At 37.2% G+C, this 13,851-nt stretch overlaps 1 protein-coding gene across 11 annotated transcripts in view; it reads right to left on the bottom strand.

Moving 5' to 3' along the window:
* Window positions 1-13,851, bottom strand: part of PBRM1 (polybromo 1) — an 87,274-nt gene that overhangs the window by 31,347 nt on the left and 42,076 nt on the right. For all 11 annotated transcript variants that reach the window (XM_073352408.1, XM_073352414.1, XM_073352411.1 and 8 more), the window contains 4 exons: window positions 13,265-13,362; window positions 9,229-9,505; window positions 4,769-4,874; window positions 1,943-2,585 (listed from right to left, as the gene is read on the bottom strand). In XM_073352408.1, coding sequence (XP_073208509.1) covers window positions 1,943-2,585; window positions 4,769-4,874; window positions 9,229-9,505; window positions 13,265-13,362 — 1,124 coding nt within the window. The remainder of the gene's footprint in view (window positions 1-1,942; window positions 2,586-4,768; window positions 4,875-9,228; window positions 9,506-13,264; window positions 13,363-13,851) is intronic.

The following is a 13,851-nucleotide window of genomic DNA, read 5'->3' as shown; positions in this document are numbered from 1 at the left end:
ACTAGCAACCTAATCCAGCCTTTTCAAGAGTATTTACAAAAGGAAATGTTTACAAAATGATGCATTATGGGTGCCACTTTGTATTTCTATTTGGTGTTGTTTTTGTTCAGTGTTTAAAATCATTCAGCAGTTTGTTGTTTTTAAATGAAATAATTTGCTGTATATTCAGCCAAACTGTTTTTAAGGTGGGGAGATTAGTACAGTTTTGTTTCCTTATTCTTAAAATAGGACAATGATCAATATTCTATTACCCAATAGAATAGCTTCCAATCAAAACAGCATGGAGTAATCAGAATACTATTTTGTTTTTAAAAGAACAGATATTTGGGTTAATGTTGCTTTTGCTGCCACTGAACATTCAGTGAAAGCTTGGTTATTCTCCTTTTAAATTTTAGTTATTATGAATTACAATGAATGGGGGAGGGGGAGAGGCAAAAAAGACATGTTGGGGATCAACACTGCCAAGTCTTCATATGGCTATACCATTTCACCTCTCTCAGGTTTAGGAAAACTAAAATGAGTCATCTGGACAATTTTTTTTTAAATCCAGTTGCAGGTCATCCTCAAAGATGCCCTCTGACTAAACTGCATGTACTTTCAAGAGAGAAATAATGTGCCAGCCTCTCCAGTAACTAGTACAACAAAAAAGAAAAGCTGATTTCCATATAAGTTGGATAAGCATTCTCATATAGTGCAACTGAAATTCTGAGAAATCACAGGCAACCAGCCACAAATCAAGCTATTTTGTAACTGGACTTTATTGCTTTTGAAAGAGAGACTTCTGAGAAACTAAAAAGCTGTTTTTTTAATTAAAAAGAGTAATTGTACTCATCACCCATTGTCATGCCAGATGATCTTTTTATTCTTTTTAATCGCTTTTTAAATAAGAGATTTTATTACCACCACACGTCTCCTTTCTTATTGAAGTTACAGCAGCAAAACTCTCCCTACACACAGAATCATAGAAATGTAGAGCTGGAAGGGACCTCAAGAAGTCATCAAGTTCAGCCCCTGGTGCTGAGACAGTACCAAGTAAAGCTAGATCATCTCCGACAGGTGTTTGTCCAACCCATTCTTAAAAACCTCTAATGGTGGGGATTCCACAACCGACCTTGAAAGCCTATTCAAGAGCTTAATTACCCTTAAAGTTAGAAAGTTTTTCTAATATGTAACCTAAATCTCCCATGCTGCAGATTAATCCCATTATTCCTTGTCCAACCTTCGGTGGACATGGAGAACAATTGATCATTGTCCTCTTTATAACAGCCCTTAACATACATCTCCAAGTACATTATTTGACCCACTCCACTGGAAAGCGGGAAGCTGTATGTCTGCATATTTTTATTCATAAACCTTGAATAAAAATGATTGCTCTAAATGGGAGATCTACTAAACAAGGCAATTAATATAGCAGAACATGCTGCAATCTTGATCAGGGGCTGCAAAGGCTGACCCTGCAGTCAAACACATTTTTACTGTCTGGCACAGCCCTCCAAAATTTATATAGAAATGTACTAACTCAGTTAAAAATGCAGTAGCCCAATGAAATTATTTACTTTACTGTTTGATGACAGTTTATGTCTCTACACAACATCTCCCCCGCAAAACAACCCATTTCTTGCTTCTCCATACCTCTGAATGGTCTCCTTTTTACCGCTGAGGTCTTCTTCTAAACTTGCCTTCCCCCAACTTTGGAAGATAGCCCTATATTGATTTAACCTTGCTTTGCTAGGGTTAACTTCAAAGATAGGGGCTACAAACTTTAAATGAAACCTTAAATTCTGCTGCATGTGATTGCACCCAACTAAGCAAGTTGCTTTTTCCCTAGCACACTAACAGGAAAGTTAATGTGTCTTTTAAAATGGGAATTATTTGGACAGTGATAAAGACTCAAAACTAACTTGACAAGACTAAGGTTTGATACATGTATGGTTTCACTCACCGGTTCATTCTCCTTGCCCTCTCTAGCATCTCAAACATCTGCTCTTGAAACAAGTCCAGTCTCCTGTAGCGATTATTTTCTACGTTCTTTCGGATAATATCAAAGGTCAAAGGTGGTTTGTTTGGGAAGTTGGGATCAACAGCAGGAATTTCAGCTAAGGAGTCACTATAACACCTGCCCTCATCATCCTGATGGCTCATTACAGACACAAAAAGGTTATGGATAAGTTCCTGGATTAGCAATGTTACATTGGGGACATGAGAATCCTCATCTCCTTCTATGTCTCTTTTAGTTTCAAGCAAAACTTTATGTAGGACAAGGGCATCTTTGTAAATCAGAGACTCTGGTTCATTGTAAGTGCAGGCATTATTGAACATCATTACAAAGTCTTCTACCATGGAATCAATGTCCTGGTACTTGTTGGCCATCATGTGACTTCTTATCTTTTCCATGTCAACTGGCTTTTTAATGGTTACATAATAGTCAGGCAGTTCTGATCGAGATGGAAGCCTCAGGAAGATGGCACTTAATCGTCTGCCTCGTTTATCTGTGTAGTTCTTCACTGCTTCGTACACCTCATTCAGTTTCTGTTGCATTGGAGTCATGTATTTTGATTTCTTAGGGGAAATACCACTTTTTCTACCTAGACAGACAAAAAACCAACAACAAATGTATAAAAAACAGTCAGCCTTATGCACTTACTTCCCTAACAAACTCCTTTTCTATGGCTAAGGTAACTTAATTCACCATTACCCTACCAGAATAGCTATGCCACTTACAAATACAGTTTTTTAATTTCTATTCCATCAGCTCCTATTAATTACTTTTCTCAGATGTTTTCTCTGTTTTCACCATGGACAATTTAGTACAACATACAGAGTGCTGGATCTGAAACTTTGCAGCCTGTCTTCCATAAGTATAAAATAACACTAATAACACATTCAAGACTGCACATCAGCCTAAAGTTAAAGACTATAAGGGAACCCAACACAATAGCACTGTGTGAAATTGTCACTTGAGTTCAGTAGTCATTAAAATCCTCTCTTTGTGTGGATTTTTCATAGCCATTAAAATTCTCTCTTCATGGGGATTTTCACACGTGCGTATGTCTACCCTGCACTTGGGAGTGTGCCTAGCCTGAGCCTCTGCTGGTGCTGCAACATCCACACAGCTATTGCTAGCGCACTAGCTCAAGTCAAACTAGCACACGTCTCCCTACACGCTCCCAGCTGCCGTGACACACCCTAAGAATCCCACCTACTGTGAGTTTTCCCTCACACAGCAGATTTAAGCTAAACTAGGTAGAATTATTATAAGTAGAATGTAAAATAATGCCTTCAAATGGGGCTACCAATCAGATTAGCTATTTGTTAATACAGGATCAATTGTTAAAGCACTACATCGTCTTTGCACTTGGATTCTTCCATATCTATACTTTCTTGGTGGTTTAGCATTTTTATCCTCAGTGATGCTTCAATATAGCGTGTGTGCTTTTCTTTTTTTAAAAAAAACCCTTCTATATAATTTGATCATTTACTCAGTTTAGAATTTAACACACACACATCAAAGGAGCAGCACCAACCTGAAATCTGCTCAGTTACTTTTTAAAAAAAGGAGTGAAAAATAGTTCTAACACCACCTACTGCTGAATTTCCCTGCCATTGTAAGGGGATTTACAATAATTTTCTCTTAAAGATGTTTCACTTCTCTTTGTTGCTCTGTGGAAGACCCAAATACACAACAGGGGAAACTAAGGGTCTGATCCACCCTTACTCATAGTTGTATAGTATCTTACTCTGAGTGGTCCCATTAAAATGAGCAGAACTACTCACAGAATAAGATACTACTCAGTATACGATTAAAGGTGGCAAAACATAGCCAGAACTCATTATAAACAGCATGTTAACAAATGCATAAAGATATTGAAAAAATAAATCAGAGAAAAATATTTTCTTTAATCTCTTTCCGTTACAGTAACCAGAGGTGCTACTTATAACAATAGTAGGTGCAAACATTTTCTAAGAGATGTGTTTTGGTTACATTTTTTAAAGTATTCTTCTTTAAACATGCTAGAAAATTGATAAATATGGGGACATATTTATTCTACTGACTTACCTTTATATTATGCTAATTTTAACACATAAAAATCCCCATGAAACACTAACACGGTAATAACAATACTTTGCAATTTTATCACAATCTTCATTTGGGGATCACAAAGCACTTTATACCCATTAATGAATTAAGTCTCAGCTCCCCTGTGTAATAAGTTATATCCCCAATTTACAGATGGGAAAATGAGACACAAGGAGGGTAAATGACAAAGTTACAAAGGATGTCTATGGAAGCAGAACAGATCTTCTAGCTCCTGGCACTGTTCCTTAATCTGTTTGCACTTCAGCTGCTGCTGAACCATTTTCTGATGTTTCAAAGCTTACTACATATGCTTCTTACATCTCCAATCAGATAAATGAGGTATGACAACAATTATTAAATTCCAGTTATTCTGAACTTCCCTTCTTCATTTTAACCTAGCCCGTGTAGAAAAACTGTTTCATAGAGATTCTCTCATTCTGATTTTCCCATCCCCCACCTCTTAATTTCAATTTCAGCACAAACACATACCAATATCCACTGCAATTATGATGATATTGAAAATATAATTCAGTTTTGCAGTTTAGTGTACAAGTGGGTTCAGAAGTGGCATAAGTTATACAACCTGCCTGGAATGTATGGTAATATGGCTTTCCATTTTAATGTTAATCTGTATCATTTTATTCCATATTAACATTTACCAAGAAGTAGGAATCCACAATGCTGCCTTACTTAGCTTTAGTTTAGGGGAAGCGATATCATCATCTTCAGGAAGAGGTCCCAGCTCTTTCTTTTTTTCTTTAAGAATCTTCTCTAGGATATGGGCATCATTATATACCTATTAGCCATTAAAATGTTGAAAGAAAAATAACAGAACAATATTTAGGTTATTTGTTTCCTTATGAGAATGTAATAGAGTATACCAAGAAAACTCTTAACACAAAAGAGTTAATGCCTTAGTTTCAGTTGAGCACAATATTATTTGCTTCCACTCTTGAATGTTTGTATAGTGTTGCAGTAGGTTATTAAAACAACTGGTTCATTCCACCCCAAATGTGTATTTCACTGAAGGATGAAATAATTCCTATATGTAATTTTTGTAAAGCACCCTGGGATATTTCAGAAAAAGGCCCTATATTAGATTGTCTTCTTGACTTTGTCCCCATCCTTTTTGCTTTCTATTTAAATTCTCATCTGTTTCCTTTCTTTCACTTTTCAAAACACACTCTTACCCATTCCCAAGGAAACCCTCTTTCCCATTCCCAAGGAAACCCAGCTGCTTCATCAAATTTTATATACTCCTCCCCTTTCCCCCTAAAGCTCCTAGGAAGTTCAGTTTACACTCACTGCCTTGGTTTTCTGTTCTTCAGTTCTCTCTTGCCTCCTTTGACATCTGTCTTACATCCCAAACCCTCCACCAAAAAACACTTTTACCTATTTAAGGTCACCTCAATTACCTCTTGACTGAGATTAAGGTGCCTCTCTCTAGTCTAATCCTTCTTGATACACCTCTTTTGATGAAGAGGATCAGTCACTTTCACCTTCACTCTCCCCACCTATACTTCAAGATTTTATAGATTCCATTTACCGTATATACTCGTTCATAAGACTATTTTTTGGTGAAAAAGTGAAGTATGAAAGAGCAGTGGTCGGCTTATCAATGGTCTACACCAAAATTTGACAATTTTAAACTCTACTGAATTATTGAATTGAATATCTAATACATTTTCATTGTAGGTCAGGGGTCAGCAAACTTTGGATCCCGGCCCGTCAGGGTAAGCAGCTAGCGGGCCAGGACATTTTGTTTACCCAGAACGTCCACAGGCACAGAGCCACTCAACTTCCAGTGGCCGCGGTTTGCCGTTCCCAGCCGATGGGAGCTGCGGGAAGTGGTGGCCAGCACACCCCTCAGCCCGCGCTGCTTCCCGCAGCTCCCATCGGCTGGGAACAGCAAACTGCGGCCACTGGGAGCTGAGGGGCTCCATGCCTCCGGACACTCCAAGTAAACAAAATGTCCTGGCCTGCTAATGGCTTACCCTGATGGGCTGAGATCCAAAGTTCGCCAACCCCTGAAATATAGGATCAGCTTATGAAAGGGTCATACAGTTTTTGCCATTTTTACCTATCCATCTTGAGGGGTTGGCTTATAAACAAATGGGCTAATGAACGAGTATATACAGTAATTTTCCATTCTAAGCTGGTATCACTCAAATTTCTCTTAGTCCCCCTTCTCTTTTTCTTCAGACATTATATTTAGGTGACTTCACCAACTCTTATGGTTTCAGCTACCACTTCTTCTGTGCTGACTACTTCCAAAACTATTACTTTTCCCATTACTCCCACCGTTTCCTCCTGACCACTCTCATGTCTCAGACTGTCTTTCAGCCATCTCCTTTTGGATGTCCTACCAATTTAACCTCTAAGATTGTGATTTTCAAAGGGATGTAAAGGAGTTTGGTGCCCACAATCCATTTAATATCAACGGGAATTGAGTGTCTAATTTCCTTAAACCCCTGTGAAATTCCCAGTGCAAATGCCTAAAACTGAATTTGATATTTCCTCACAAATACTCATCTCTCCATCACTGTTGGAGTCCATTATTCTTCCCATAATCAAGGCTCAAACTTGGTTTCATTTAGACCTTGCTTTCCTGTTCCCTATGTCACCCTACATCCTGGCTTTCCCCAAATCCTGTCATTCTTCGCCTACATCATGTCTAAAAATCAGTCATTCCTCTCCATCCCTACAACTGCAGTCCTTCCCCATACATCTTGGTCAACTTTCACCTGACGGCTGTAATCTCTTCCTTCTGTATTTTTCACTTCTCCCCTCACTCCCTTCTTGAGCAGTCATATACTGCTGCTAAAATCCACTAAATTCTCTTCCCCACTCTTATGTTATTCTCTCCTGCCAGTCCTTTTGCTAGCTTCTCACATCAAGTTCAAATTCCCCATTCGCACCTTAGAGGCTCTGTTCTCTTCTTCTGCTATCCCACATCCTCCTCTCAACACCTTTCTCCCGTTGCTCCTCCTCTTTACCACTCTGATTTCCATTCCTCTTCATGTTGTCTTCTTCTGGCTCCTACACTTAGAATTATCTCCCTCCCTCCTTCAACTATTTCCTCCAACACATTTCCATCACAGTTCTTAAAAGACCCTACCGTTCCCAGATTCATAGACCACACTATAACTCAAAACACTTAATGTCTGAGCTATTCTGTCCATGTCTTTACTGTATTAAAAACATCCTGGGGACAGGGAATTGTGCCTTATGTATTTGTACAACATCAGGCACATTAACACCATTTAAATAACATTTAACATTTATATCGTATATCCAGATCTGCTGAATCTGATTGAGGAATATATACTGATGTCCATCACACCAGAAAAATAAACCAAAAACCCCACAATGTCTTTTTCCTTTTAGATATGAACCTTAAGAAGAATTATAAAAGCCAGCGATGACATGGATGAATAGTTGACTGAATAGCTCATTGAGTTCCTTGCCCCTTGTCTCTAGAAATGCACATGGGAATTCAGTACCACAAAATTTCAACAAAGACATCTAGCAGTTGGCTCACTGTTATGTTCTATTTCAATGGAGACCTTATCTCACAATCCTCCCCAAAAGATTGCATGAATTCTTTCCAAAGTATAGTATTATCACTGTCAATTTCTACATTGCGATCAAAATCCTGTTAACTTATCCTGGGAAGAATATAAAGATGTTGTTGGTTAACAGTCTGCTGTTGCTGTAGTCATCAGGCAAATATATTTGCAGGACAAGTAAATAACCGAAGTTCAGGTTGCAACTTGCAGTCATAAGGTTTTATGCCTCTTTGCCAATATAGCTAATCAAACAGAATCAGATTATTTGCAAGTGTAGATGCATGTTCATCACTTGCCATATTAGACATTTCAATGATCTGATTAAGCACAAGAGACAAGTATTGCTTCTTAAATTTGCTTATGCTGTCCTGCTCAATGGACTGTATTAATGACTTCAGGTTGTCAAGCAGAAATATGTTTGTAAGTTTATATAGAGAGTATGTTTGGCATTAGTGAGAAACAACATCTATTGGTATGCACCTTCTTAATCATATCTTCCATATTACTCCAGTCACCACGCATTCTGGTTGCCCTCATATAGTAAGATATCAGTGGTGTTTTACTTTTCTTAAGGCATCAAAGATTTCTTTTCCTATCACAAAAGGCTAGAGTATCCAGCTTCTCACTGCCATCGGTAATGTTGTCAACAGTGGAATATGAATATATCTTTCTTCAGCTTGCTGTTGACTCTGCTTTACCTGACTAAGGACTGAATATGGACTTCAGGATTTGGTCCATAAATAAATAAAGCCATTTAATTCTTAGTCACTTGCTGTTCACTCATCCACAGTAATTACTTTGTTAAAGGATTCGTTTCTCTTTTGCATACACTTTGCAGAACATACATTTAACCATAGTAATAAATATTTAATTTAATAAGGGAGATAATGACAATATGTAAACTGTGCAGTTAAACTACATCTCCATTCTGACAAGATGATAAAAATAACATGGTGGGATCGCATGTTCACCTTTTCTCATCAATTTCTTCATCAAATGTATTCATTTGAGAAGCAGAGATACCTTTTCCACCTACGAGCCCTGCAAAATCATGCTCAGATCTAAGAGCCAAACTGAGTTATTTACATCCCACACATCTCCCCACAGTAACAAAAATTCTGAAGATTAAATTAGGACCCTAGTGACCCCTATGTAATTCAATTGCCTTCAACAGGTTTTTAGGGTGTAAGTTATGGGAACTGAGTAAACAACTGTTTATTATGCACTAGAAGAAAATAGAACAGCTAACTCCTAGCAGTGTAAGAGCCAACATAGCTAACAGGATGAAAAATGGAATTGTACAGTTAAATGACATACAAGTAAAATGGAAGGTGCTGTGTTTATGTCTGCATATATCTTCAGGCAGAAACAATATTTAAACACAAAAATATATCTGTACAGAAGTAGTAGTGTTCCTGGTTTAGAACAAGTGCTATGATGGGGTGCATATGCTTATTCTGTAACTGTTAGTGTAACCACTGGAAGGAATAACCAGAGATTGACTGTTACAAAATTCGAACACAATTTTGCCTTCTGCAACGAAGCATGAAGATAACTGTGCCTGCATAATCTAAACAGTACCTGTGAGCCTTCCTCATTATAGTGCCTTGCATTTCGGAACATTAGCCTCATATCTTCTATCATAGCTTCCTCCCCTGAGTATTTATCACTGCGGATGTTATGCTCAATAATTTTTAAATCCATTGGCTCCAAGATGATTTTATAATAATCTGGATAGTCCTTTTTGGAGGGTTTAACCATAAATAGATCACACAGTCTTCTGCCTGTGCCAGGCTCTCGAGCTTCAAGAACAACATTATATAAGATTTTCATTCGCTGCTTCTTTATATTCTTTTTACTGTTGGGTAAAAAAGGGAAAAAGTATTATTTTTTCTCGCCCACACACCTCCACCAGAACAGCATTTTTATTTCTGCTAGAAGATACACTGAATGCCATTTTTAAAAAAAGCATAGTACCGGTGTATGAAGACCACCAACACGCTAGAAACGTGTGCACGCCAATTTAAAAAACAGTTACAGAGTGATGATAGTAGGACCAGAGAATTTGGGTCCATAGGTAAGTGCAACACTAGTTGAGCTAGCCAGCTAATTTTAAAACACCTCCTCTCTTCTCCCTTTGCTCCACTTGGAGATAAAAGAGTTTCCCCAGCATGAAACAAACCACTGTTTTCATGAATGATACTGCCTTACTCTGAATATTCCTCAAATTATGGAGTCAGACTCTGTATTTTCAAACCTAAAGCTCCTGTGTCTCCCCTCTATGACTGCACTTACCTAACAGACAAAAAGAATGAAAGGGTATACGCATCATCTTAATTCATACACTCTTGTCCCTAGATGAAGTAAGTTTCATTTGTAAGACTGAATTTTTTTTAAAAAACGGCCTCTAATTCTGAGTTCTTCAATTTTTGGGCATTCAACTTCACAAACCTTGAGCTTGGTTTTCACAGGTGCTCAAGTCAATGAGATCTGTGAATACTTGGCACTCTTGGGAAGGGAATCAAGCCTAAGCTTCTGAAGCTGGACACACAAAAACTGAGGCAATTTTTTAAAAATTTAGCCCTAAATGACTGGTTCACTGGCAAAATGTGCTATATACAGAGCATCAAGGGGACTTATGACTTTTCTCCACTGGTAAGAATATTTTTACATTTCTCACAGCATATACTGTATCACAAGGATAAAATATAAAGAAGGATCATTCTACAAATTAATAGAAATTAGCTTCTGAATTGTTTGAACACCTGTCAAAAAACAGCAAGCTTTACCAATACTCTAAAGTCAAACTGGCAAATGGCTATTCTTATGCTGTCACAGACACTTGTCTCCCTATAGCAAACTATTATGATTTAATGATATTGCAAATAAGAGATTTAAAAGTATAATGAAGTTATGACTTGTTCGCAATAAAATGAAGGTGTTTGCGGCTCCCTACACACATCTGCACAACCTGTAAATTAAGTATGTTGCAGATTTTTGTTTTAATAGGGCCTAGTCTTGTTTATCTTTTATTTAAATACAACGGAACACTTTGGACTACACTTCCATAGAAGTGCTTCAACCCAGCTTCTAAATTATATATTAAATTTTGCAGAAGCCAATCAGGTAGTTATCTTTCCAAATCACTTGATCCACAGACATAAATCTTTTAATGTGCAGACTGTGTACACAAAACTACATGTGCAAATATATAGGGTTTTTTGATAGTGTAGTTTTATCATTAATTCCTCACAGAAGCCAGTTAGTACCCACAGTCTATCACAGAGCATTAGTTTTCATAGGCCAATAGGCTGTGGTACACAGAACATTCCCCAAGATTGCTGCAGCACACACATTTCAACATTTAGTTCCTTTCCAATTAAATAATTTTATGCATTAAAAAAAAAAAAAATCTGTGCTTGCCAGGACACTCTTGTGAGATGAATCAGCTATTTCATGATGTACTTGGGAACAGGAAGACACCACCATCACAAGCAATTAAAAAAACCAAAACCAGAAAACAGATGTAATATGACATAAATCACAATTTGATGGAGAAAGAAAAAGGGTTTCTTAGCTATACAAATTAAAAATCAGCAAGTGCATTTTGCATTTCTTCACTGGCAGGAGACTCAGTTGGAGATTCTCTTAAGTAATCATGGACAGAGTCAACATAGACTAGACAAACTCTTGAGGTCCCTATGTTTCTATGATTCCATACTTCCCAGTTCCATTTTTAATATTTGGTCTGATAAAAGTTAATGAGGCAAAAAAATTACAAGGCAGAAATAGCAACATACTGATCCACACTTAAGGTTCGGGTCATGCATTTGCCACATTGAAAGGGACACTCAAAAGAATTCCCTCACTAACAGGCTGATGGTGATGGTCCTTCAGGACGTCAGGATATGTTTTACTCTGGCCATTCACTGTATTTACTATCCTCTGGAATTCCTGAAAGCTTTTCACCTCCACTAACTGAATTTTCAGCTTATTCTATTCACTTTATCAATTTTTGATCAATTGGGATGTAGTTTTAATGATTGCATTTACAAATGAAAATTCGTTTTTACAACTATATCTTTAGTGCAGCAACAAAAAAATTTGCCTTTCTTCACTCTACTGTATTTCATCATCCTAACAGCCCTATTTGCTTTCTTTTCATTGAGTTCTTAGATTATTTTTTAAAGGATTTTAATATTCTCTTGTATAAGAGGATCCAATGCAATACATTTTAGGGCACAGAGGGCAATTTAATTTGCTTGTGTCAGCAGTATCCACTGATTCTGCAAGTAACATAGACTTGCAGTTGTTGTGGTCTGCTCCTTGCTGATCTTTATTTGGCACTTTATTCTCTCTCTCTCTCCCCGAGATCACTCAGCTACCTTTCAGGATCTCTTTTCCCCCCAATGGTATCACCAAATTGTACCATCTCCTATAGCTCAGTTACTAGTCTTTTGGCTGAGAATTTTCTATCTTTGATTGATGACTGCAATCCAGAAAACATGGAGGATGCTACTACAATTATATAATCATGTTTATGAAAGATTCTCTTGTTTTGATGGCTCTGGTCTGGTTTCACCTTTTCCCAGTCCCTCTCCCTAGCATAACAGCAAACTCAGAACCTGGCAGGTTGACAGTAACAGGCTGGAGCAACAGTGGAGGGGCCTGAATCTCAGTTTACACCAACACATTTCGCTATCTCAAATCATTTCAGTAAACACCAAAGACTTTTCCCTAGTGTTCTGAGGAAGAATGGATGGGTTAGCATCTACCTTCCAAACATGATATTTTTAAACCTATGATCTTAGTGGGCATTTATAATGCTTTCAGAGCACTATGGTGTTTTGTTTTGTGGTGTTTTATGTACACAAATTTTAATACTCCACCACCTGCCATAATCATCCTATTTTCTTATATTTGGTCTATTTACGCCTTCCTTGGCCCATGTTGATTCCTGATAGAGAGTACTTGGGGAATGTGAGATCAGAAGGAAGGGAGAGGTGGCCCACCGTGACTTTCATGGTGAAACTATACTTGATCTGTCCTGGATCAGATAAAAAATTCCAGTGATCTTATCCCAGGGAGTTTTCCCCAATCAAGAACCTGTATCTTGCAACAGGATTTAAGATTAACAATAAAATGTAAAAACTGAAAATATATTTTAAAAATCAATTTATTTTTCATTCGGGAATTACTAACCAATAGTAAAAAAGCGAGTCATGGGTGAGGAAAACAAGGGAAGAGGAGCAACATAACTGCTAGTTACAGATAAAGTGTAATAACAAATCACAAGAACTTACAGAGTACTTTTTGGACTGAAAATACTATATCTTAAGTGAGAAACACACATAGTATTACCTAATTATGTAAAATGTCAGTGTCATACATTTTAAGAAACTGAAGTATAAATATTCTTGCCAGCTATATATTTACATATTAGTAAAAAAATGTCAGTATGGAAAAATAAAACAATTAATTATAAATGATAAATGAGATGTTTCATGGTTTTAGAATTCATATATGAAGTCTTAAACATAGATGTTTTAATGTTCTTCTATATGACAAATGAAAGCAGCAACAAAAAGATGTCTGTAGGAAACACAAAAGTGCATACCTTTTCCTTTTTGAACTTCCAGTATCAGATGTGGCAGAAGAGATCATACTGTCTCCATCCTCAATGTCGTCTCTCCTAGCTAGCTCTTTCTTCTTTGCCTGAAAAAGAGCAAATCCCTAGTGTCAGACTTGCTACTGAATGTTCCCAGAACAAATGAATATTAAACAGATGCACAGATCAGATTCACTGAGAAAGACACAACTACAGCTGTAGGATGCATAAATATTAAAGCACCATTAAAAGCTTTCCAATGACTGTAATTCAGTGAAAGACGTCCGCACAAAAGAAAATTTTATTAAAGACATGAAAATATTTTGAAGAATCAATTCAAGCCAATGCTATTTCAGACTAGCAACTATTTGAACTGTTCTGTTAAATGTTGTAATTCACGATACACAAAGTGTGTTAGTATCCTCTTATTCAAGGCATTTTAGCTATACTGTATCTGTCAATTTTAAAGATTCTTGTAATTACTTTCATAGCTTGATTCTAATCTACTTGCAAACCAAGTTATTTAGAGAAATAACTAAGAAGATCCACTCCCCATTCAGCACATTATTTTTGCAGATGTATTTCCTGACAAAGAC

The sequence above is a fragment of the Lepidochelys kempii genome, chromosome 7 (assembly GCF_965140265.1).
Source record: "Lepidochelys kempii isolate rLepKem1 chromosome 7, rLepKem1.hap2, whole genome shotgun sequence".
NCBI lineage: Eukaryota > Metazoa > Chordata > Testudines > Cheloniidae > Lepidochelys > Lepidochelys kempii.
This window is presented reverse-complemented; position numbering and strand designations above follow the sequence as displayed.